Source organism: Ranitomeya imitator, chromosome 5 (genome assembly GCF_032444005.1).
Source record: "Ranitomeya imitator isolate aRanImi1 chromosome 5, aRanImi1.pri, whole genome shotgun sequence".
Classification (NCBI taxonomy): Eukaryota; Metazoa; Chordata; class Amphibia; order Anura; family Dendrobatidae; genus Ranitomeya; species Ranitomeya imitator.
The window spans coordinates 574791726-574817316 of NC_091286.1; the positions used below are offsets into that span (position 1 = coordinate 574791726).

Below are 25591 nucleotides of genomic sequence, written 5' to 3' on the forward strand. Positions count from 1 at the left end.
GCTTATGTTGAGCAAAATGTGGATTTTTACTTAGGCCGGTTTCACATTTGCGGTTGTGTCCGCATGCGTTGTGTTTTCATATCTTTTTACATTGTGGACGCAGGTACATGCGTTTGCATGCGTTCGCCTGCGTTTGCTTACACATGCGTCGTTTTGCGGTGTGCAGCTGGTCGCGGCAAACGCAACATGTTGCATTTTTGGAAGCGTCAAAAATTTGTCAAATATGCACAGGCATGCGCATGCGGATGAGTGCGTTAAAAAACGCATTACTGTCTATGGGAACACATGCGTTCGATGCGCTTGCATACTTTGGACTACGCATGTCCAGGAACCGATTGAGACACACCCTCCTGGAAATATCGAACGCATATGCATAGAAAGCACAAAGGCAGGCAAAAACACAGCATTTTTTTGGCGTTATGCGTAAGCTGATGAGGATAAAAAGCGCTGCGTTAGCATGGGTTTTTGCATGCGTTTGTGGATGATATGCTGCGCACATAGACACAAATGTGAAACTAGCCTTATTGTTATTTTCTTTTGCTGAGGAAAATGGCGGCTTAAAATAAACTCCTTTGGAATATTTTTGCATCTATCAATGACTTTCATTTTGAAAAACCCCATACTTCACACTATCATTATGCTTTGATGTATGGGAGGAAAACATAGAACCCAGAAGAAACCCAAACATGCCGACTGCAGACATTTCTTGGATTGGCTGTATGAGCTCAGAGCTGCAGGGTAGTCCGAGAGACAACACGACACATGACTACTAGCAAGTAGTGTTGAGCATTCCGATACCGCAAGTATCGGGTATCGGCCGATACTTGCGGTATCGGAATTCCGATACCGAGATCCGATACTTTTGTGGTATCGGGTATCGGTATCGGATCAATAGGGATGTGTAAAATAAAGAATTAAAATAAAAAATATTGATATGCTCACCTCTCTGGTGGCCCCTGGACATCACGCTGGTAACCGGCCGGCTTCTTTGTTTAAAATGAGCGCCTTCAGGACCTGCGAATGACGTCGCGGCTTCTCATTGGTCGCGTGCCGCCCATGTGACCGGCACGCGACCAATCAGAAGCCGCGACGTCATTCTCATTCACAAAACTCCTAATTCTAGGAATTAAGGACCTGCGAATGACGTCGCGGCTTCTGATTGGTCGCGTGCCGGTCACATGGGCGGCACGCGACCAATCAGAAGCCGCGACGTCATTCGCAGGTCCTGAAGGCGCTCATTTTAAACAAAGAAGCCGGCCGGTTACCACCGTGATGTCCAGGGGCCGCCGGAGAGGTGAGCATATCAATATTTTTTATTTTAATTCTTTATTTTACACATCCCTATGGATCCCAGGGCCTGAAGGAGAGTTTCCTCTCCGTCAGACCCTGGGAACCACGAGAATACCTTCCGATACTTGATGTCCCATTGACTTGTATTGGTATCGGATATCGGTATCTGCGATATCCGATATTTTTCGGGTATCGGCCGACACTATCCGATACCGATACTTTCAAGTATCGGACGGTATCGCTCAACACTACTAGCAAGACATCACGTTGAAAAAGTCTTGTTTAAGTTAATGGGTCTATAAGGCTCCAGAACTGATTATCTCTTCAGATAACACAAACCCAACATATCTATTCTATTACTCCAATAGTTAGATTGCTGCAGCATTGATTGGCTAATTAGAAGATCCTACTAGCTGTAAATGAGTGTTAAGGTACCGTCACATTCAGCGAAGCTGCAGCGATATAGACAACGAGCCGATCGCTGGAGCGTCGCTGTTTAGGTCGCTGTAGAGACGTCAAACACAGCAACTCCAGAACGATGCAGGAGCGATCCAGTGACGTAACGGCGACTCACTTCTCGTTCTCGCTGGTTGTTAGCTCCATGTAAAAACATTGCTGGCATCGTTGCTTTTGCTGTCAAACATGACGATACACGCCGACCTGATGACGAAATAAAGTTCTGGACTTTCTGCTCCGACCAGCGATGGCACAGCGGGATCCAGATCGCTGCTGCGTGTCAAACACAACGAGATCGCTATCCAGGACGCTGCAACGTCACAGATCGCTGTCGTTCTCGTTGTAAAGTTGCTGAGTGTGAAGGTACCTTTAGGGCTAGCGGAATGCACCGAGTAATAGGTAGGTAGCTACAAGGTGCGTTCGCAGCCCGGGGTCCACCGTGCAGAGATATCTGCTGCTAAGTAATGGCGGATGGACTCTGAGCTCACACGTAGGTTAAGCTTCACCCCGTGTGAACTGGTAGCGAACTCTGTTGCCTCACAGAGACGCGCTGTACACAAAACTAATACCCTAACTAGGGTTGTGCTTGCTCTGGAACTCTTCTGTGCTAACAGCACACATGAAGGAACCAGATGCTAAGCCAATGGCTAATTGCCCCCACTGACGCTAGCTGCCTGCCTGAGTGTACAGTCCCAATGCTACAGCTTCACACCACATAAGAACGGAGTGGTATAGTATCCACTGGCATAAGCCAAAACACATTTGATACTAGCGCATGGCCGTGCGGCCATGCAAGCCTTATATAGCTGCAGCAAGTAAATGACCTTCCTAGAAGGACCAATGAGAGACTGCCATACCTGAGCATGTGACCCTAAATCTCCACTGAGAGATCTTGCCCTGGGCATGCTCAGTGTGTGCAAAGCAGGACTTAGTCCAAGCACTTAAAGGACCTTCCTGAAAGGACCAATGGACTTAGGTGCCGTATCTGACCATGTGACCCTCGATCTCCACTGAGAGATCTTACTCAGGACATGCTCAGAACGAGAAAAGCAGGACTTAGGCCCAGAAGCGTCTGCTCGCCGCTGCCCAGCACTGACTTCAATGGCAGAAGCAGGAAAAGCAGCAGTAACTCTTTGTACAGAGTGGGACTGAGCAAGACTCTGGGACCGACGTCTCAGCTGAGCAGGCTCCACTGCGGCAGGAGAAGAATGGGAGACCGCAGCGGAGATGGCCCGAGATTCCCCCTGTGCAGAGGTGGGAACTCGACCCCTAACAATGAGTTGTTGCTATTGATCGGTGAGAGTCGTCTGGGACCATTTGGCATTTTCTGAATGGGGCGTCAGTGCGCATCATGCTTGACCTCTGATCCATTCATTCCCAATGGGGCTGCCGAGCGCTGTGCTTCTTCCAGCAGCCCCTTAGAAAATTTATGTCATGGAGGTTGTACCATTTTGTAAAGAAAGTGTCCTGTGGGGGATAAAAATTCTCTGTTCTGTTCTGATTGGTGAAGGTCCCCCACTGATCAGTAAGCCCCCTAACTTATGGAAAGATAATGGCTTATCTTCACCGGCCAACCCCTTTATATTGGCCATAGATGCCATTCTGATCTACACGCTGTCCATATATACCAAAGGTAAGACCCAGCCAACCATCATAAACAGACATACTTTATTTTGGAATATTACATGTTGCAATTATTCCCACATTTTATTTTTACAATTTGTTCATTGATTTTGACAGTGCATTATTTATAGCTTAATGATTTATTATCAATTTCAAAACATAGGTTTATTAAAAACAGAGAAGTCACTAGGATGAGATCAAATGGAGAAAAGATGACGATAAAAAGGGAACAAGGAAGAGGTGGACAGAAAGGAGGATACAAGCACAGGCGACCACAGCATCAAGTGCAGAAATAAACTGTAAGAGAGGGAGAATATGGTTAGGAAATGGGTCCGAAATGCAAACTCACTAGTTCTTTATACATAGTCTATACAGAAATCCATGTGTATTGGTTTCTCTTTAATCATGACCTATGGAGCGCACGTCATCAATCAGAGCAAGAATTATCTAGGGCTGTGTGTGTGAACACTTGATATTCTTGTTATTGGAAGAGATTGAATCTTGGCTTATATTCTCAGAGTGTTACATACAGGAAGGATTAAATGTAAGTATATTTAGAGAGAATTTAATAGCCGGTTATTATAGTAACAGCAGGTAGCTCACCTGACCACACCGTGCCAACCCCCATTCTAGCCCAGTATTGGAGACTAGATGTTGGCATGATTCTAACGCATCGGGTATTCTAGAATATGGATGTAGTTTATTTATGAAGATTTCCACATAGTATATTGCACAGCCACGTAGTATATGGCACAGCCACGTAGTATATAGCACAGCTCACGAAGTATATAGCACAGCTCATGTAGTATATAGCATAGCTCACGTAATATATAGCACAGCCCACGTAGTATATTGCACAGGCACGTAGTATATAGCACAGCCCATGCAGTATATAAGACAGCCCACGTAGTATATAAGACAGCCCATGTAGTATATAACACAGCCCACGCAGTATATATCACAGCCCATGAAGTATATTACACAGCCTATGAAGTATATAACACTGCCCACATAGTATATAGCACCGCCCATGTAGTATATAACACAGCCACGTAGTATATAGCACAGCCACTTAGTATATTGCACAGCCACATAGTATATAGTACAGCGACATAGTATATAACACAGCCAAGTACTATATAACAGCCCACGCAGTATATAGCACAGCCCACATAGTATATAGCAATGTGGGCACCATATCCCTGTTAAAAAAAACAATTAAAATAAAAAATAGTTATATACTCAACTTCCATCGGCCCCCGGATCCAGCCCAGGCTTTTAGCGATGCTTCTCGTGACGCTCCGTTCCCAGTGATGCTTTGGGACCGGAGCATCGCGAGGAGCCGCACAGGCTGCCGCGATCGCCATGAGAATATAATGTGTTTTTTTTAAATTATTTTTAACAATATATATTTTTACTATTGATGCTGCATAGGCAGCATCAATAGTAAAAAGTTGGTCACAAAGGGTTAATGGCAGCGTTAACGGAGTGCGTTACACCGCATTATGCCGCGGTGTAGCGCAGTACGTTTAACGGACTGCTAAAACCCTATATGGCCTCTGACTGGAGGGGAGTATGGAGGGGGCACTGACTGGAGGGAAGTATGGAGGGGGCACTGACTGGAGGGGAGTATGGAGTGGGCACTGACTGGAGGGGAGTAGGGAGGGGCCAGTTGCTGATTGGTCGTGGCTGGCTGGCCACGACCAATCAGCGACCCGGGATTTCTGCGATAGACAGACAGAGGGAAGTTACAGACAAATAGACGGAAGTACCCCTTAGACAATTATATATAGATAAGAGACCCGATGAACAAAACATGAGACTCACCCATTCAAGTGTATGGGTGCGAGAAAAAAAATTGGAATCCGATACATTGCAATTCTGTAACATGGGTTCAATAAATGATTAATAGCTGCTGCTATTGTCTATGAAGTAAAATAATGACTTACTGATGAGAATGATGAACATTAGTGCGCCTACCGCTCCCATGACAAGCATCATCTGTAGAGAGAAAGAGTTATTGTCTATTTGGTAGCAACAGTGAAGATCAAAACCCCAAATTATGCAAAATTACACCCACCACTAAAGCAAATAACAAAAGTTTCCCTACATTGTAATGTAAATGAGATGTTTGTAGGAACTTGGGACACCATAGCTGAATCAATATTAAATTCACTTTTTATGTAGGATGCTTCAGAGGTAAAAGGGGCTGTTTCACTTTTCAGAAAACGTTTCCTGATATGTCCCAATAGGGCGCATTCAGTCGACGCCGATTTTCTCAAATGAGTTTAATCAGTGTTATTTTTTTTTATCATCAGAGTTTGGTCATAGGTCAAGTTTTTACCATCAAAGTTTGGTCTGATTTTCATGCACAAAAAGAAAAGATGACAAAGAAAAGAAAAGACCCTCAAATCAATATTGGGCATGTCTCCACAAATTTTGAGAGAGCTGCCAAAAAGCACAAACATGTGAACGGCCCCAGTCACTATCATAGTTGCGAGTGCCATCAAGTGAAAAAGATGGATAGCACTCACATGAAAAAAAAGTGTGAATTATTCCTTTTCCTTTAAAAACAAAAACCGGTGCCTTACTTAAATCCCCTGGGTCCAGTGCTGAGTACATGTCAGGAAAAGTTTTCTGAAAAAGAACAACTCTTTGGGGGCTTACTGATATCTTTGCAGATTTGTTACATCAACCCTTCATTGTTGGGCTCGGATCTTCATTTTTCATCTACTGAGCCTCCAACCTTCTGCTTCTTTTTATGTAGCCAATTAGCTAAAAATGTATCACCTATATTTTGTACTACCAATTCACATTTGTACAGTATGTCTATACTATTAATCTTCCATATTGAAATATATATTTTTTATTTTCTGATTATAGATTTTTTGTTCCACATTCTGTACATGGTAATGGTGGCAGCCATCTTGCCTGACCTGCCGTTAACAGCCTTTAGAAGTATACTGTAGAGATGAATCATTGATTTCCATGTTGTGGGCATGTTCTGTTACCTGTGCAGAGGTCATTGTGCAGGGATGAGGAGGAGGTGAGCTGTGACCATCAACTATAGTGAATAGTGGATCCTATCATATCTTTATGCAAATTATACATTACATTGGAATCTTACCTGTGATGATAACAAGATTACTACTGAAAAGTGATCTCTGAAAAACAGACCGTGTCAGTTTTTTGTATTGTTTTTCTTGGGCCTACAGAAACTATTATCGCCACAGCATGGAGGATTACAGGAAAGAACTGACAGAAAACAATACAGAGAGGTCATATAATACAGGCTAGAGGAATTACTACAAGTACCAGCAAAATGTAATAGTTAGGTAACCCAACACAATATGCTGTCTGCTCGAGCCTGGAGTTGTAGACTCCAACAAGTCTATTAGTGGCAGTAGCCCGAGTGATTTGGAGATTTTTCAATATAGATGATGAAACGAAAAGTAAAAAAAACAGCAAAAATGTAAGAAAAAATAAGTGTGTGTCATAAGAGAATGCACCAATTTACTGTCCAGGCTATAATGCCATATTATGGATAAGGAGTACTGTATGAGCCGGTGGCATTGATGTCAGTAGACTGGCAGTAAATCACACAGGGCGATGTTGATGGACAATCCCCCTTTTCCTCTTACCTCCCGCATTCCAGAATCTTTATAATGACTGTGGCATATTGTAGGTGGGCACTCATTTCTGTAGAAACCCTTTTAAAACCATTGAATATAAATTGTTTATTACAGGCACCTGTAGAAGTGGAAGCGGTGGCGCTCACCTTACAGTTCTTCCACCAGTATTTCCTCTTCAGCTTAGCTGCACTGGTCTCAAACTGGGAAGCCCCAGCCTGCAAGGCATCGGCCCTGTCGTCCAGCTCCGACAGCTTCTGATCTCTGTCCAGGACCTTGTCTACATTAACACGCATGATGTCCACCACCTGCCACCACCATCAACAAAAACACAGACATGGCAAGAATTATCAGTATACAAAGGAAGTTAATGTGGTGCAAGAGACAAATCAGCATAACAAGAAGTGTGTGACCCCCGGAGTTCATGTTTGTTGTGTGTGCCATATGTCAGCAGTCACCATAACACATGGTCACAACCCTGCTGCTTTGTGGACACAACCTCAGATACTGGGCTACAAGAACTGCACTGAATACAAGAACTGTTCATTATAGAGAGCATCCCCATAACTCACTGGCCCCTGCGGTGGGTCCTACTGCCTGAAGTGTTTTCTTTTCTCCAGCCTCCTATGGGGACCTTTAGACATAATCCTTAAGCCATGGACCACCACTGACCTAATGGCCGCTCATTGCCTTGCTATGTTCCGTTAAGCTTAGTAACGCCATGTCTGCCATATTTCGTTGTGCATATGGTTATGAGATGTATTTCAGTTAATGTCTGCCTGGGTCCTTACATGACGTCTATGTGCATTGGATATACTCTGAATCCAAAGTAATTTCCTGACACAATTTGGTGAGTTGATATTTTTATTATTTTTTAAGAGTATTAAACACCCATGGTGCACCGGTCCTGAGTTAGTCACAGTGAGAAGTACCATGGCTGGTTGGGCCTCCTGAGAAGAGTAGCAACACTGAGACCCAAAGGAGCAGTTTTTGGACAACTGCCAATGCTTGGAGTCTGCTCTAGCCTCTAGGCGTTATTATTATTGGGCTACCTGGTCTACAGAGAACCCTTGATATTACAAGTGTCTATGACCAACTTCTAAACTGTAGTCTGTATTGTGGACAGGCATAAGCCAAGATGCTCTCGTTTAAGAGGGTCAGCGCGCAAAGCCCTGTAAAATCAGGGATTGTGCCAAGAGATTGTTCCGGTTTCTGGAGGCCACCAAGCTTTGTCCCCAAATCTGAAGTCTAACCGCCAAGCTCTTTGCCTCCTTTGTGTGTAAGGGCCCAAATTGTTCCTTCATCTGGAGACTATGATCCTTTGGTCATGCCAAATTAATGTCTATTTCAGTTGAACCTTAACAAGTCCATGAATGTTACTGTGCTTTCCTCACATGGAGTACCGAACTAAGGGTACATTCAACACGTCAACCCAATCCTCTAGTGAGTCACTGGCCCATCAAGTGCAGGATCACTCAATGTGTTTCAGACCTAATCTGCCACATAAAACTATGATGGACATTGTGCCTTATTCTCTTTTACAGTCCTGCCTGAGGCACAGTAAATCTAGCAGTTCTCTACATGCATTGTATTCATACACTTGAATATTCGACACAAACAGTTCTATATATGGCATTCCCGGTGGCAACAAAGTACTGGCTTGCAATAAGATACTGTAATGCGTTCATAGTTTTCATATTAGAACTCCTTAGTTTATATACTGCATGTGTTGCATAGAATATGTTTAGGTCATGCAAAATGTATTTGTGTCTCTGTGACCTCAGTTCTTTTATGCTCTGTTATTGCTGCACATGTATGGAAAACATATACGAAAGATGCGTATATCGAACAAATCTTTATTAGAATAAAAAATTGAAACATACAAAATTTAAAATCTGGTAGCCAACAAAGTGCTCGGTATATGAGCCAAACAAGTATACGTGGCACCACTACTGAGCAAACAGCATTACAAAAAGATGGTAATATCAACATCAATATATTGCTAAAACTAGCATAATTCTAGGTGGGAGACAGAGAGCAATACCTCAACTCACCAATAGGAAACATCAAGCCATAGTGGCATACCCGGTTCCCACTACCCAGTAGTACTCATAATAGCAAAGTAATATACATCAAAGTACTCACATTGATAAATAGATCCTTGCTGATGCTCAGGAGATGGTGCCACAGCCCCTACGCGCGTTTCGGCAGCGTTCCTTCGTCAGTACTACTGGGTAGTGGGAACCGGGTATGCCACTATGGCTTGATGTTTCCAATTGGTGATTTGAGGTATTGTTCTCTGTCTCCCACCTAGAATTATGCTAGTTTTAGCAATATATTGATGTTGATATTACCATCTTTTTGTAATGCTGTTTGCTCAGTGGTGGTGCCATGTATATTTGTTTGGCTCATATACCGAGCACTTTGTTGGCTACCAGATTTTAAATTTTGCATGTTTCAATGTTTAAGTACAATTTTTTATTCTAATAAAGATTTGTTCGATATACGCATCTTTCGTATATGTTTTCCATAAATGTAGCGTGGAACATGTGCTGACTATTTATTTATGTGGACGCTGTATTTCTTTCTAGATTTTTTTGAATATGCGTCCTTTAGATTAAGGGGTATCTGTTAGGTTTCCCTATTGCTGCACATGTGTTGACCTAAGTCTAAAAAATAAGTGTAGCACCTTTACTGTATACGAAGTTTACCAGATCATTGCCATACATCCTGAATAGTATCCTGAAAATAACACATTTTCATATAGATCGTTTTGATTTGGTTTTTGAAAAGATAAGCAAGAACATTTCCAAATTCTGCTGTATTACACCCACAGACTGTATGAAGAACCAGAACAACGTAGCATTATGATTCGATAGGGATAAGTGGAGTGGGGGAAGTTTGAGTTCTGATACCTGACCCAAACCTTTTAGAAAATTAGGTTCTGGTACCAGAACAGTACCCAAATTTCCACCTAAACCCAAATCCCATTGAAAATAATGGATTCCCGAACTGCTAAGAAAAGAAAAAATCTCTCTCACATCCCTGCGCAACCACAGACTTACCTGAATACTGAACCAGACATCAGCATAAAGTCCGTGTTCAGCATTCAGGCCCGAACAGTGACTGTCCGGTACGAACGCCAAACATTTCTGTAAGGGTTCGCCCATCTCTAAGTATGAACTCATTATCTTATTACACATAAAATGATGTCAGGCGGACTGTAGCGCAAGCTTCCTACCTTATATATAAATATACACAGTACAGACCAAAAGTTTGGACACACCTTCTCATTTACTGATTTTTCTGTATTTTCATGACTATGAAAATTGTACATTCACACTGAAGGCATCAAAACTATGAATTAACACGTGGAATTATATACTTAACAAAAAAGTGTGATACAACTGAAAATATGTGTTATATTCTAGGTTCTTCAAAGTAGCCACCTTTTGCTTTGATGACTGCTTTGCACACTCTTGGCATTCTCTTGATGAGCTTCAAGAGGTAGTCACCGGGAATGGTCTTCCAACAATCTTGAAGGAGTTCCCAGAGATGCTTAGCACTTGTTGTCGCTTTTGCCTTCACTCTGCGGTCCACCTCACCCCAAACCATCTTGATTGGGTTCAGGTCTGGTGACTGTGGAGGCCAGGTCATCTGGCGTAGCACCCCATCACTCTCCTTCTTGGTCAAATAGCCCTTACTGTTGTGAATTCTGTTGTCAGGCTCCCTCCTGTGGTCATGAATGGTACTTCGGCTGGTTCTGTCCATGGACTTCCTCTGGTGGGTGTTTCTGAGTTTACTTCCACAGGTGACGAGGTTAATTCGTTAGCTGGCTGCTCTATTTAACTCCACTTAGATCTTTGCTCCATGCCACCTGTCAATGTTCCAGTATTTGTCTAGTTCACTCCTGGATCGTTCTTGTGACCTGTCTTCCCAGCAGAAGCTAAGTTCCTGCTTGTATTTTCTTTGGTTTGCTATTTTTCTGTCCAGCTTGCTATTTTTATTGTTGTCTTGCTTGCTGGAAGCTCTGGGACGCAGAGGAAGCGCCTCCGCACCGTGAGTCGGTGCGGAGGGTCTTTTTGCGCCCTCTGCGTGGTCTTTTTGTAGGTTTTTGTGCTGACCGCAAAGCAACCTTTCCTATCCTCAGTCTGTTCAGTAAGTCGGGCCTCACTTTGCTAAATCTATTTCATCTCTGTGTTTGTATTTTCATCTTTACTCACAGTCATGATATGTGGGGGGCTGCCGTTTCCTTTGGGGAAATTCTCTGAGGCAAGGTAGGCTTTATTTTTCTATCTTCAGGGCTAGCTAGTTCCTTAGGCTGTGCCGAGTTGCATAGGGAGCGTTAGGAGCAATCCATGGCTATCTCTAGTGTGTGTGATAGGATTAGGGATTGCGGTCAGCAGAGTTCCCACGTCCCAGAGCTCGTCCTTAATTATCAGTAACTATCAAGTCATTCCGTGTGCTCTTAACCACCAGGTCCATTATTGTCCTGACCACCAGGTCATAACAGTACAGGTGGCCCAAAGTACTAATGCATCTCAATAGAGGGATAAGAGAAGTTCTGAGACCATTTTTTTTTCTTTGCAGTGTGTTTTGTCTCTCTTTTCCCCTTTACCTCTGGGTGGTTCAGGACACAGAAAAAGCAATAGTGTGCAAAAAACACACCATATATATACCCCCTGGCTCAAGACAGAATCAGCTGTGGAGGATATCCACTAATAAAACATAACTTTTAATATTAAATGCTAAAAACTGCACATCCAACAGGACACAAACGAAAAAAACATACAAAGTGCTCAGGTGAACCAGTGCTCAATAAAAAAGAATGGTTGGATCTCACCCAAGCTGCCGGACACTGTATACTTCCGTACGACACAGTAGAGATCCAATTAGATGAGGAGGGGCAGGGCTGAAGTAGTATGTCTACCCTGTAACCCCTCTGTAACTCCTGTCCTGACAAGGACAGGCCCCAAATGGACCTTGCTCTAAGGGACCAGCCCACCCAATATGTGTAAAGGCAGAGTCCCAAAACCTCTTGAAACGTAGAATCTTCCTCCCTACGCGTTTCAACTCCGGTCATGGAGAATCATCAGGGGAGTCATATGGAAAAAAGTGCCAACGGGCACAGAGATGTAAGTCCGTCTAAATTGTGGGGCCTGCAGTGGCTAGGTAACCCACGCTGGAGATGACCGTCTGTGTCCACAGTCTCTGGTAGAGTACAACCCACCTCTGTGAAGCCTCTCTATATACCCAAAGCCCCTCCCCCTAGTACCTGATATACTGGGATATGGGAAAACCCGGAACGGATCAAACTGCCTAATAAACCATGTGCACTGTATGCCCCAAAAAGCTATAGATCTAGTTGGGGCATTCCAAGGGGGCATAGATAATGCCCGTGAGCCCCCATACTCATGAATGAGAAATTATCATAGCCGCACAAAACCAGCACTAGTCATATGCGGCTGCATGGTTACCAGTTTATAAATAATGATATACGAAAAAAAAAAAAAGCCATATGCGGCTGCATGGTTACCAGTTTATAAATAATGATATACGAAAAAAAAAAAAAAAAAAAGCCATATGCGGCTGCATGGTTACCAGTTTATAAATAATGATATACGGAAAAAAAAAAAAAAAAAAAAAGCCATATGCGGCTGCATGGTTACCAGTTTATAAATAATGATATACAAAAAAAAAAAAAAAAAAAAAGCCATATGCGGCTGCATGGTTACCAGTTTATAAATAATGATATACGGAAAAAAAAAAAAAAAGCCATATGCGGCTGCATGGTTACCAGTTTATAAATAATGATATACGGAAAAAAAAAAAAAAAAAAAAGCCATATGCGGCTGCATGGTTTCCAGTTTATAAATAATGATATACGGAAAAAAAAAAAAAAAAAAAAAGCCATATGCGGCTGCATGGTTACCAGTTTATAAATAATGATATACAAAAAAAAAAAAAAGCCATATGCGGCTGCATGGTTACCAGTTTATAAATAATGATATACGGAAAAAAAAAAAAAAAAGCCATATGCGGCTGCATGGTTACCAGTTTATAAATAATGATATACGAAGAAAAAAAAAAAAAAAAAAAAAAAAAGGGGGCACCGGAGTTACGGCGCCATCTCATGTGCGCTGATGTGTTTAGCCAGGCGTACATAGTCGGGGGCATAATTGATGTCAGTAAACCTCCACTATCATAAGCGGCCATATGGCACAAGCACTCACCATGTCCACATGGTTACTGGATTATACATAATATCACATAGTGAGCGCATGCACCGGAAGTTGTGGCGCCATCCTGTGCGCATCACATCCTATCAAGCGCCCAACAGCATGTAACGCTGGGTGCGCTCCAACAGTGGAACGCAAGCCGACTCACTCGGCGTGGTAAGTGCAGGAACCGGAAGTTGCGGCGCCATCTTGTACGCGTCACATCCTGTACGGCGCCCACAACATGTAACGCTGGGTGCGCTCCAGCAGTGGAACGCAAGCCGACTCACTCGGCGTGGTAAGTGCAGGTACCAGAAGTTGCGGCGCCATCTTGTACGCGTCACATCCTGTACGGCGCCCACATGTTGCCATGGTGAATGCGTTTCAAGGGTGAAACGCAAGCCGTCTCCGTCCACGACCACAGTGAAGCACCGGCCCTTGTAAGTTGCACAGAAGGGAGGGGGGGAAGCGTCACAATAACCGAATCAACTCATGATATCAACAAATAAGATTCTATGCGGTACCCACATCCATGCATAATCACAAGCAAACTGGCAGAAATGGATTATAAACCCAAACAAGGGGGAGGGGGTTAGAGGCTAACATAAATGGGCGAAGATCAATTAAACAAAATTCCATAAAACAATTAGCGTGAAACGTGGATAAAAATGGATGCACAGAAGCAAAAAACAGAAGCTCATACTAGACATAGAGGTGTCAGTAATTGAAGTCATAGTGACACCCATTATAACCTAGATGGCTATATAGAAAGTAGCAGTGGCTAGTTTCCAAACAGATCCCGATGGATCATAATATATCTTGCTTTCTTTGGCATGGTAACTGGAGAAGACCCGTCAAACAGACAAATAACAAATTACATAAAATAATAAGATGGGAAAGGGGAAGGGGAGAGAGGGAGGGAACAGACAGAGAGTAATGGAGAGAAAGACTAGGCAAGGAGAACACCACTAATAAGGTAAATAAAGCCTAAAGGAAACAGCTATAATTAAGTTGTTCGTTCAAACCATGGGGTTGGCATGTATCCAGAAGAAAGATCCATCTCGCTTCTCTCTGAAGAAGCATTTTATCCAGGTCACCCCCCCTGGACGGAGGATGCACCTTATCAATCCCCATAAAACGCAAGACCTTGGGGTCACCCCCATGTATATCATGCACATGTTTTGCTATCGGGGTATCCCTTCTGTTTCGTATATCCCCCAAGTGTTCCCCCACTCGTCGTCTGAATTCTCTGATCGTTTTTCCAATGTAGGTGATTCCACAGATACAACTCACCCTGTATACAATCCCTGTTGTTCTACAATTGATAAAGTCCCTGATGGTATAGGACTGCTGTGTATGCTCATTATGGAATACCTTCCCAGTAAGGACAAAATCACACGCCACACAGGCTCCACATTTAAAACATCCTGCTGGTCTTTGAGGAAGCCATGTCTCCTTTCTAGGCGTAGTGAAATGGCTATGCATGAGTCTATCACCTAAACTCCTACCTCTCCGATAGGTGATCCTTGGTTCCTTGCCAATGATATCTTTCACGTCCTCGTCCATCCCCAAAATTCCCCAATGTTTTTTCAAGATGTCCCTCACGGGTCCTGCCCCATTGTCAAAGGTGCAAATCACCCTAGTCTCCTTAGGGGTCTCTTCTTCTCTATTTCGGGGTATAAGCAAGGTCCCCCTCTCACATGCATTCGCATGGCGAAATGCTTCCCTAAGAATCCAATCCGGGTAGCCCCTGGTCCGGAACCTCTGCCGAAGATCATCCGCCTTTATTTTAAAATCCCTTTGATTGGAACAGTTGCGACGCAACCTAAGGTATTGGCCTTTAGGGATACCCTTTTTTAGAGAGAAGGGATGATGGCTGTCCCACCTTAAAAGGGAATTGGTTGCGGTCGGCTTCCTGTACACAGTAGTTTCAAGACACTCCCCATCCCTAGATTTAGAGATGAGGACATCCAGAAATGGTAGTCTCTCTTCCTGTATTTCAAAAGTAAAGCTGAGGCCAATCTCATTATCGTTAAGGGATGCCACAAACTCAGCAAAACCCTCCCTGGTGCCCCTCCACAATATGAAAATATCATCTATATATCTGACCCAAAGGTCCACAAGGGCCAGATAATTCTCATAAGTCTCTGAGAAGGCAATACTGTCCTCCCACCAGCCCAGGAACAAGTTTGCGTAGGTGGGCGCACATGGGCTGCCCATGGCAGTGCCCCTGAGCTGGTGGAGGATCCTGCCATCAAAGCAAAAAAAATTGTTATGCAGTACAAATTCAAGAAGAGATATGATAAGTTCATTGTGGGCCCTGAACTGACACCCCCTTGTGTTCAAAAAGTATTGCACCCCCTGAACTCCACACTGATGTGGGATTGAGGAGTACAGAGACTCAACGTCAATGCTGGCCAGGAGGGTGCCAGGTTCTAGGGAAATACCCTCTAGTCTGCGAAGCAGATCCATGGTGTCCCTAACATAGGATGGAAGTGCGGTAACAAATGGTCTTAGGACATTATCGATGTAAATACCCACATTTTGTCCAACACCTCCTATCCCAGAGACAATGGGTCTACCCTTTAGCGGATCCAGGCCCTTGTGGACCTTTGGGAGGGCATAGAATGTGGGCATAACCGGGTGGAGGGGCAACAGGAAGGAGAACTCATCCTCATCAATCAGTTTCTCAGCCTTGGCTTTAAGTAAAATGGCCCTAAGTTCTGACACACATTTAGTAGTTGGATTCGTTGTTACATGGGCATAAGTGGACCGGTCATTAAGTAACGACAAACACATATTCCTATACCCGTCGATCCCCATAACCACAATATTGCCACCTTTGTCAGATGGCTTGAAAATAAGGGATTTGTCATTTTCTAAACCCCGGAGAGCCTCCATCTGTACTCTACTGAGATTGTGACGAGAGAGATGCCCAGTTCATGACAGGTTTTTTTGTCCTTTTGTTTAAAAAATTTATGCCACTTGAGTTTCCTTATGAACAGATTCAAATCCTTAATCATATCAAACGGAACAAAGTCAGAACTGGGTATAAACGATAATCCTTTTGAAAGGACCGACATTTCAACCTCCGTAAGCTGTCTGTCTGATAGATTCAAAACCTGTGACTGCGGAGCTGGTATGGTCGATCTAAAAAACCAGTCCTAGGTATATTGGTCTGAAATCTATCTCCTCTACGGTAGTTGCTACCCCTCCCCCTCTGTCGGTTTTTAGGAGTGGGCCTTCTACTCTCTGTATCTGACAGGTCTGTCTCAGTAGAAGACAGATCTGTCTCTCTATCTCCTCTTTCAGATCTATCCACCACAACTTGATATATTTTGTTGTCTTTGAAGTCCTGCAGGTCCCTGAGATATTGTTTATGCTTTCTTTCTTTGAGATTATATTGAAATTTCTCAATGGAGTTTTGTAACTCAGTCTCCTTCACAATGAAGTCTTTCTCAGACTCAAATTTTTTGGTAATCTCTATCTGTTCTTTAAGTTTAATATTCAGTCTCTCCAAATTGATTTTTTCTTCATTGACTAAAATCTGCATAAATCTCAGGGAACTGCAGGTAGCTTCTTTCTCCCAAAGACTCATCAACTGGGGGTTTCTGCACCGTGCTGCTGGGGTAAGGGAAATACGTAGTCCTCTTGGGACTATACCATTTTTTATATAGTTCTCAAGGCTTTGTAGTTCCCACCAAGAAACTATTTGTTCCCTATATACTCTGTTCAGGTCCTTAAAGACAGAAGCATAAGTAGGTGTATATTTCTTTTGAGAAAAAGCTTTCTCTGAAAAAATGTCTTTGGCCTCAGTCAGCCATAGGTCTGTGTCAGGGCCTGCTGCCAGAAACCCAGCCATAGCAAGCACAATCAATAGCAGAAAAAGCAATAGTGTGCAAAAAACACACCATATATATACCCCCTGGCTCAAGACAGAATCAGCTGTGGAGGATATCCACTAATAAAACATAACTTTTAATATTAAATGCTAAAAACTGCACATCCAACAGGACACAAACGAAAAAAACATACAAAGTGCTCAGGTGAACCAGTGCTCAATAAAAAAGAATGGTTGGATCTCACCCAAGCTGCCGGACACTGTATACTTCCGTACGACACAGTAGAGATCCAATTAGATGAGGAGGGGCAGGGCTGAAGTAGTATGTCTACCCTGTAACCCCTCTGTAACTCCTGTCCTGACAAGGACAGGCCCCAAATGGACCTTGCTCTAAGGGACCAGCCCACCCAATATGTGTAAAGGCAGAGTCCCAAAACCTGGATGTATAATCCAGTAACCATGTGGACATGGTGAGTGCTTGTGCCATATGGCCGCTTATGATAGTGGAGGTTTACTGACATCAATTATGCCCCCGACTATGTACGCCTGGCTAAACACATCAGCGCACATGAGATGGCGCCGTAACTCCGGTGCCCCCTTTTTTTTTTTTTTTTTTTTTTTTTCTTCGTATATCATTATTTATAAACTGGTAACCATGCAGCCGCATATGGCTTTTTTTTTTTTTTTTCCGTATATCATTATTTATAAACTGGTAACCATGCAGCCGCATATGGCTTTTTTTTTTTTTTTTTTTCGTATATCATTATTTATAAACTGGTAACCATGCAGCCGCATATGGCTTTTTTTTTTTTTTTTTTTTTCGTATATCATTATTTATAAACTGGTAACCATGCAGCCGCATATGACTAGTGCTGGTTTTGTGCGGCTATGATAATTTCTCATTCATGAGTATGGGGGCTCACGGGCATTATCTATGCCCCCTTGGAATGCCCCAACTAGATCTATAGCTTTTTGGGGCATACAGTGCACATGGTTTATTAGGCAGTTTGATCCGTTCCGGGTTTTCCCATATCCCAGTATATCAGGTACTAGGGGGAGGGGCTTTGGGTATATAGAGAGGCTTCACAGAGGTGGGTTGTACTCTACCAGAGACTGTGGACACAGACGGTCATCTCCAGCGTGGGTTACCTAGCCACTGCAGGCCCCACAATTTAGACGGACTTACATCTCTGTGCCCGTTGGCACTTTTTTCCATATGACTCCCCTGATGATTCTCCATGACCGGAGTTGAAACGCGTAGGGAGGAAGATTCTACGTTTCAAGAGGTTTTGGGACTCTGCCTTTACACATATTGGGTGGGCTGGTCCCTTAGAGCAAGGTCCATTTGGGGCCTGTCCTTGTCAGGACAGGAGTTACAGAGGGGTTACAGGGTAGACATACTACTTCAGCCCTGCCCCTCCTCATCTAATTGGATCTCTACTGTGTCGTACGGAAGTATACAGTGTCCGGCAGCTTGGGTGAGATCCAACCATTCTTTTTTATTGAGCACTGGTTCACCTGAGCACTTTGTATGTTTTTTTCGTTTGTGTCCTGTTGGATGTGCAGTTTTTAGCATTTAATATTAAAAGTTATGTTTTATTAGTGGATATCCTCCACAGCTGATTCTGGTTCAGGACACAGGTGTAAACATGGACATTCAAGGTCTGTCCTCTTGGATGGATAATCTCACTACAAGGGTACAAAACATTCAAGATTTTTGTGGTTCAGAATCCGATATCAGAGCCTAGGATTCCAATTCCTGATTTGTTTTTTGGTGATAGATATAAGTTCTTGAATTTCAAAAATAATTGTAAATTGTTTCTTGCCTTGAAACCTCGCTCCTCAAGTGACCCTGTTCAACAAGTAAAGATCATTATTTCTTTGTTACGTGGTGACCCTCAAGACTGGGCATTTTCCCTTGCGCCAGGAGATCCGGCATTGCGTGATGTTGATGTGTTTTTCCTGGCACTTGGATTGCTTTATGACGAACCTAATTCAGTGGATCAGGCAGAGAAAATCTTGCTGGCTCTGTGTCAGGGTCAGGATGAAGCGGAGATATATTGTCAGAAGTTTAGAAAGTGGTCTGTGCTCACTCAGTGGAATGAATGTGCCCTGGCAGCAATCTTCAGAAAGGGTCTCTCTGAAGCCCTTAAGGATGTCATGGTGGGATTTCCCATGCCTGCTGGTCTGAATGAGTCTATGTCTTTGGCCATTCAGATCGATCGACGCTTGCGTGAGCATAAAGCTGTGCACCATTTGGCGGTATTATCTGAGCATGGGCCTGAGCCTATGCAATGTGATAGGACTTTGACCAGAGCTGAACGGCAAGAACACAGATGTCGGAATGGGCTATGTTTTTACTGTGGTGATTCCACTCATGTTATCTCCGATTGTCCTAAGCGCACTAAGCGGTTCGCTAGGTCTGCCACCATTGGTACGGTACAGTCTAAATTTCTTTTGTCCGTTACTCTGATTTGCTCTTTGTCATCCTATTCTGTTATGGCATTTGTGGATTCAGGCGCTGCCCTGAATTTGATGGACTTGGAGTATGCTAGGCGCTGTGGTTTTTTCTTGGAGCCCTTGCAGTATCCTATTCCATTGAGAGGAATTGATACTACGCCTTTGGCCAAGAATAAGCCTCAGTACTGGACCCAATTCACCATGTGCATGGCTCCTGCACATCAGGAGGATATCCGCTTTCTGGTGTTGCATAATCTGCATGATGTGGTCGTTTTGGGGTTGCCATGGCTACAGGTTCATAATCCAGTATTGGACTGGAAATCTATGTCTGTGTCCAGCTGGGGTTGCCAGGGGGTACATGGTGATGTTCCATTTTTGTCTATTTCGTCTTCTACTCCTTCTGAAGTTCCAGAGTTTTTGTCGGATTATCGGGATGTATTTGATGAGCCCAAAGCCAGTGCCCTACCTCCTCATAGGGATTGTGCAATTAATTTGATTCCTGGTAGTAAGTTTCCTAAGGGCCGATTGTTTAATTTATCTGTGCCAGAGCACGGCGCTATGTGGAGTTATATAAAGGAATCCTTGGAGAAAGGCCATATTCGCCCGTCGTCATCACCGTTAGGAGCAGGGTTCTTTTTTGTGGCCAAGAAGGATGGTTATTTGAGACCTTGTATTGATTACCGCCTTCTTAATAAAATTACAGTCAAATTTCAGTATCCTTTGCCGTTGCTGTCTGATTTGTTTGCTCGTATTAAAGGGGCTAGTTGGTTCACCAAGATAGATCTTCGAGGGGCGTATAATCTTGTGCGTATTAAACAAGGCGATGAATGGAAAACAGCATTTAATACGCCCGAGGGCCATTTTGAGTACCTGGTTATGCCATTCGGGCTTTCCAATGCTCCATCAGTATTTCAGTCCTTTATGCATGACATCTTCCGAGAGTACCTGGATAAATTCCTGATTGTGTATTTGGATGATATTTTGGTCTTTTCGGATGATTGGGAGTCTCATGTGAAGCAGGTCAGAATGGTGTTCCAGGTCCTTCGTGCGAATTCCTTGTTTGTGAAGGGGTCTAAGTGTCTCTTTGGAGTTCAGAAGGTTTCATTTTTGGGGTTCATTTTTTCCCCTTCTACTATCGAGATGGACCCTGTTAACGTCCAGGCTATTTACGATTGGACTCAGCCGACATCTGTGAAGAGCCTGCAAAAGTTCCTGGGCTTTGCTAATTTTTATCGGCGCTTCATCGCTAATTTTTCTAGTGTTGCTAAACCGTTGACTAATTTGACCAAGAAGGGTGCTGATGTGGTCAATTGGTCTTCTGCAGCTGTAGAGGCTTTTCAGGAGTTGAAGCGTCGTTTTTCTTCTGCCCCTGTGTTGTGCCAGCCAGATGTTTCTCTCCCGTTTCAGGTTGAGGTTGATGCTTCTGAGATTGGAGCAGGGGCTGTTTTGTCGCAAAGAAGTTCTGATAGCTCGGTGATGAAGCCATGTGCTTTCTTTTCTAGAAAGTTTTCGCCTGCTGAACATAATTATGATATTGGTAATCGAGAGTTGTTGGCCATGAAGTGGGCATTCGAGGAGTGGCGTCATTGGCTTGAAGGAGCCAAGCATCGCGTGGTGGTCTTGACAGATCACAAGAATTTGACTTATCTTGAGTCTGCCAAACGGTTGAATCCGAGACAGGCTCGATGGTCGTTATTTTTCTCCCGTTTTGATTTTGTGGTTTCGTACCTTCCGGGCTCTAAGAATGTGAAGGCTGATGCCCTGTCAAGGAGTTTTGTGCCTGACTCTCCGGGTGTTCCTGAGCCGGCGGGTATTCTCAAAGAGGGGGTAATTTTGTCTGCCATCTCCCTTGATTTGCGGCGAGTGCTGCAGAAATTTCAGGCTGATAGACCTGACCGTTGCCCAGCGGAGAAACTGTTTGTCCCTGATAGATGGACTAGTAGAGTTATCTCTGAGATTCATTGTTCAGTGTTGGCTGGGCATCCTGGAATCTTTGGTACCAGAGATTTGGTGGCTAGATCCTTTTGGTGGCCGTCTTTGTTGCGGGATTTGCGTTCTTTTGTGCAGTCCTGTGGGACTTGTGCTCGGGCTAAGCCCTGCTGTTCTCATGCCAGTGGGTTGCTTTTGCCCTTGCCGGTCCCGAAGAGGCCCTGGACGCATATTTCTATGGATTTTATTTCGGATCTCCTCGTCTCTCAAAAGATGTCGGTCATTTGGGTGGTTTGTGATCGCTTTTCTAAGATGGTCCATTTGGTACCTTTGTCTAAATTGCCTTCCTCCTCTGATTTGGTACCATTATTTTTCCAGCATGTGGTTCGTTTACATGGTATCCCGGAGAACATCGTTTCTGACAGAGGTTCCCAGTTTGTTTCGAGGTTTTGGCGATCCTTTTGTGCTAGGATGGGCATTGATTTGTCTTTTTCCTCGGCTTTCCATCCTCAGACAAATGGCCAAACCGAACAAACTAATCAAACTTTGGAAACATATCTGAGATGCTTTGTTTCTGCTGATCAGGATGATTGGGTGTCCTTTTTGCCGTTGGCTGAGTTCGCCCTTAATAATCGGGCCAGCTCGGCTACTTTGGTTTCGCCGTTTTTCTGCAATTCTGGTTTCCATCCTCGTTTCTCTTCAGGGCAGGTTGAGTCTTCGGACTGTCCTGGTGTAGATACTGTGGTGGATAGGTTGCAGCAGATTTGGACTCATGTGGTGGACAATTTGACATTGTCCCAGGAGAAGGCTCAACGTTTCGCTAACCGCCGGCGCTGTGTGGGTCCCCGACTTCGTGTTGGGGATTTGGTTTGGTTGTCGTCTCGTTATGTTCCTATGAAGGTTTCCTCTCCTAAGTTTAAGCCTCGTTTCATTGGTCCGTATAAGATTTCTGAGGTTATCAATCCTGTGTCATTTCGTTTGGCCCTTCCTGCTTCTTTTGCCATCCATAATGTGTTCTGTTGTGAATTCTGTGGCAGAGTTCACTCCTGTGGTCATAAGTGGTACTTCGGCTGATTCTCTCTGGGAGCTTCCGTTTGTGGAGGAAAGTGGTACTGCAGCTTCTGAGTTTCCTCCCTCAGGTGATCTGGTGAGGTCATTAGCTGCTTCTCTACTTAACTCCACCTGATGCTTTGATCCATGCTTCCTGTCAATGTTCCAGTGTTGGACTTGTGTTTCTCTGGATCATTCCTGTGGCCTGCTGCTCTGCATAGCTAAGTGCTTCTTTGCTATTTGTTGCTATTTTTTCTGTCCAGCTTGTCTATTTGTTTTGCTGGAAGCTCTGGGACGCAAAGGGTGTACCTCCGTGCCGTTAGTTCGGTACGGAGGGTCTTTTTGCCCCCTTTGCGTGGTTTTCTTTAGGGTTTTGTGTAGACCGCAAAGTTATCTTTCCTAGCCTCGTTCTGTCTAGAATATTGGGCCTCGCTTTGCTGAATCTATTTCATCCCTACGTTTGTCTTTTCATCTTACTCACAGTCATTATATGTGGGGGGCTGCCTTTTCCTTTGGGGTATTTCTCTGAGGCAAGGTAGGCTTATTTTTCTATCTTCAGGCTAGTTAGTTTCTCAGGCTGTGCCGAGTTGCATAGGGAGCGTTAGGCGCAATCCACAGCTGCCTCTAGTTGTGTTTGGAGAGGATCAGGAATTGCGGTCTACAGAGTTTCCACGTCTCAGAGCTCGTTCTATTATTTTGGGTTATTGTCAGATCACTGTATGTGCTCTGATCGCTATGTACATTGTGTTACTGAATTGCCTATCATAACAGTACAGGAAGCCTAAAGTACTAATGATTCTCAATAGAGGGAAAAAGGAAGTTCTGAGACCATTTTTTTCCCTTTGCACTGTGATTTGTCTTTTTTTTCCCCTAGACATTTGGGTGGTTCAGGACACAGGTGTTACAATGGACATTAAAGGTCTGTCTTCATGTGTAGATCAGCTCACGGCAAGAGTTCAAGATATTCAAAATTTTGTGGTTCAGAATTCTTTGTTAGAACCGAGAATTCCTATTCCAGATTTGTTTTTTGGAGATAGAACTAAATTTCTGAGTTTCAAGAATAATTGTAAACTGTTTCTGGCTTTGAAACCTCGCTCCTCTGGTGACCCAGCGCAACAGGTTAGGATCGTCATTTCTTTTTTGCGTGGCGACCCTCAGGACTGGGCATTTTCTCTTGCGTCAGGAGATCCTGCATTGAGTGATATCGATGCGTTTTTCCTGGCGCTTGGATTGCTGTACGATGAGCCTAATTCAGTAGATCAAGCAGAAAAAAATTTGCTGGCTCTTTGTCAGGCTCAGGATGAGATAGAGCTATATTGCCCGAAATTTAGAAAATGGTCCGTGCTCACTCAATGGAATGAATCTGCGCTTGCAGCCATTTTCAGAAAGGGTCTCTCTGAAGCCATTAAGGATGTCATGGTGGGATTTCCTATGCCCGCTGGTTTGAATGAGTCTATGTCTTTGGCCATTCAGATCGGTCGACGCTTGCGTGAGCGTAAATCTGTGTACCATTTGGCGGTATTACCTGAGATTAAACCTGAGCCTATGCAGTGCGATAGGACTATGACCAGAGTTGAACGGCAAGAACACAGACGTCTGAATGGGCTGTGTTTCTACTGTGGTGATTCCACTCATGCTATCTCTGATTGTCTTAAGCGCATTAAGCGGTTCGCATTGGTACTGTACAGTCAAAATTTCTTCTGTCCGTTACCTTGATATGCTCCTTGTCGTCGTATTCTGTCATGGCGTTTGTGGATTCAGGCGCTGCCCTGAATTTGATGGACTTGGATTATGCTAAACGTTGTGGGTTTTTATTGGAGCCCTTGCAGTGTCCTATTCCATTGAGAGGAATTGATGCTACACCTTTGGCCAAGAATAAGCCTCAATACTGGACCCAGCTGACCATGTGCATGGCTCCTGCACATCAGGAGGTTATTCGCTTTCTGGTGTTGCATAATCTGCATGATGTGGTCGTGTTGGGGTTGCCATGGCTACAAGCCCATAATCCAGTATTGGATTGGAATTCCATGTTGGTGTCCAGCTGGGGTTGTCAGGGGGTACATGGTGATGTTCCATTTCTGTCAATTTCGTCATCCACCCCTTCTGAGGTTCCAGAGTTCTTGTCTGATTACCGGGATGTATTTGATGAGCCCAAGTCCGAAGCCCTGCCTCCGCATAGGGATTGTGATTGTGCTATCAATTTGATTCCTGGTAGTAAATTCCCAAAGGGTCGACTGTTTAATTTATCCGTGCCTGAGCACACCGCTATGCGCAGTTATGTGAAGGAATCCCTGGAGAAGGGGCATATTCGCCCGTCATCGTCGCCATTAGGAGCAGGGTTCTTTTTTGTAGCCAAGAAGGATGGTTCGCTGAGACCGTGTATAGATTACCGCCTTCTTAATAAAATCACTGTTAAATTTCAGTACCCCTTGCCATTGTTATCTGATTTGTTTGCTCGGATTAAGGGGGCTAGTTGGTTCACTAAGATAGATCTTCGTGGTGCGTATAATCTGGTGAGAATCAGGCAAGGCGATGAATGGAAAACTGCATTTAATACGCCCGAGGGTCATTTTGAGTATCTAGTGATGCCGTTCGGACTTGCCAATGCTCCATCAGTGTTTCAATCCTTTATGCATGACATCTTCCGTGAGTACCTGGATAAATTCCTGATTGTGTACTTGGATGACATTTTGATCTTCTCGGATGATTGGGAGTCTCATGTGAAGCAGGTCAGAACGGTTTTTCAGGTCCTGCGTGCTAATTCTTTGTTTGTGAAGGGATCAAAGTGTCTCTTTGGTGTGCAGAAGGTTTCATTTTTGGGGTTCATCTTTTCCCCTTCTACTATCGAGATGGATCCGGTTAAGGTCTAAGCCATCCATGATTGGACTCAGCCGACATCTCTGAAAAGTCTGCAAAAGTTCCTGGGCTTTGCTAATTTTTATCGTCGCTTCATCTGCAATTTTTCTAGTGTTGCCAAACCATTGACCGATTTGACCAAGAAGGGTGCTGATTTGGTCAATTGGTCTTCTGCTGCTGTGGAAGCTTTTCAAGAGTTGAAGCGTCGTTTTTCTTCTGCCCCTGTGTTGTGTCAACCA

The 25591-nt window shown here is 43.9% G+C and overlaps 1 protein-coding gene across 1 annotated transcript in view; it reads right to left on the minus strand.

Moving 5' to 3' along the window:
- Positions 1-3397: 3397 nt before the first annotated feature.
- The window catches only part of LOC138680891 (synaptobrevin-like), a 75002-nt gene continuing 52808 nt past the window's right edge, over positions 3398-25591 (minus strand). The window contains exons 3-5 of the mRNA XM_069768109.1: positions 7148-7306; positions 5319-5370; positions 3398-3666 (exon numbers count right to left, since the gene is read on the minus strand). Of these exons, the coding sequence (XP_069624210.1) occupies positions 3650-3666; positions 5319-5370; positions 7148-7306 (228 nt within the window). The 3' untranslated portion in view covers positions 3398-3649. The remainder of the gene's footprint in view (positions 3667-5318; positions 5371-7147; positions 7307-25591) is intronic.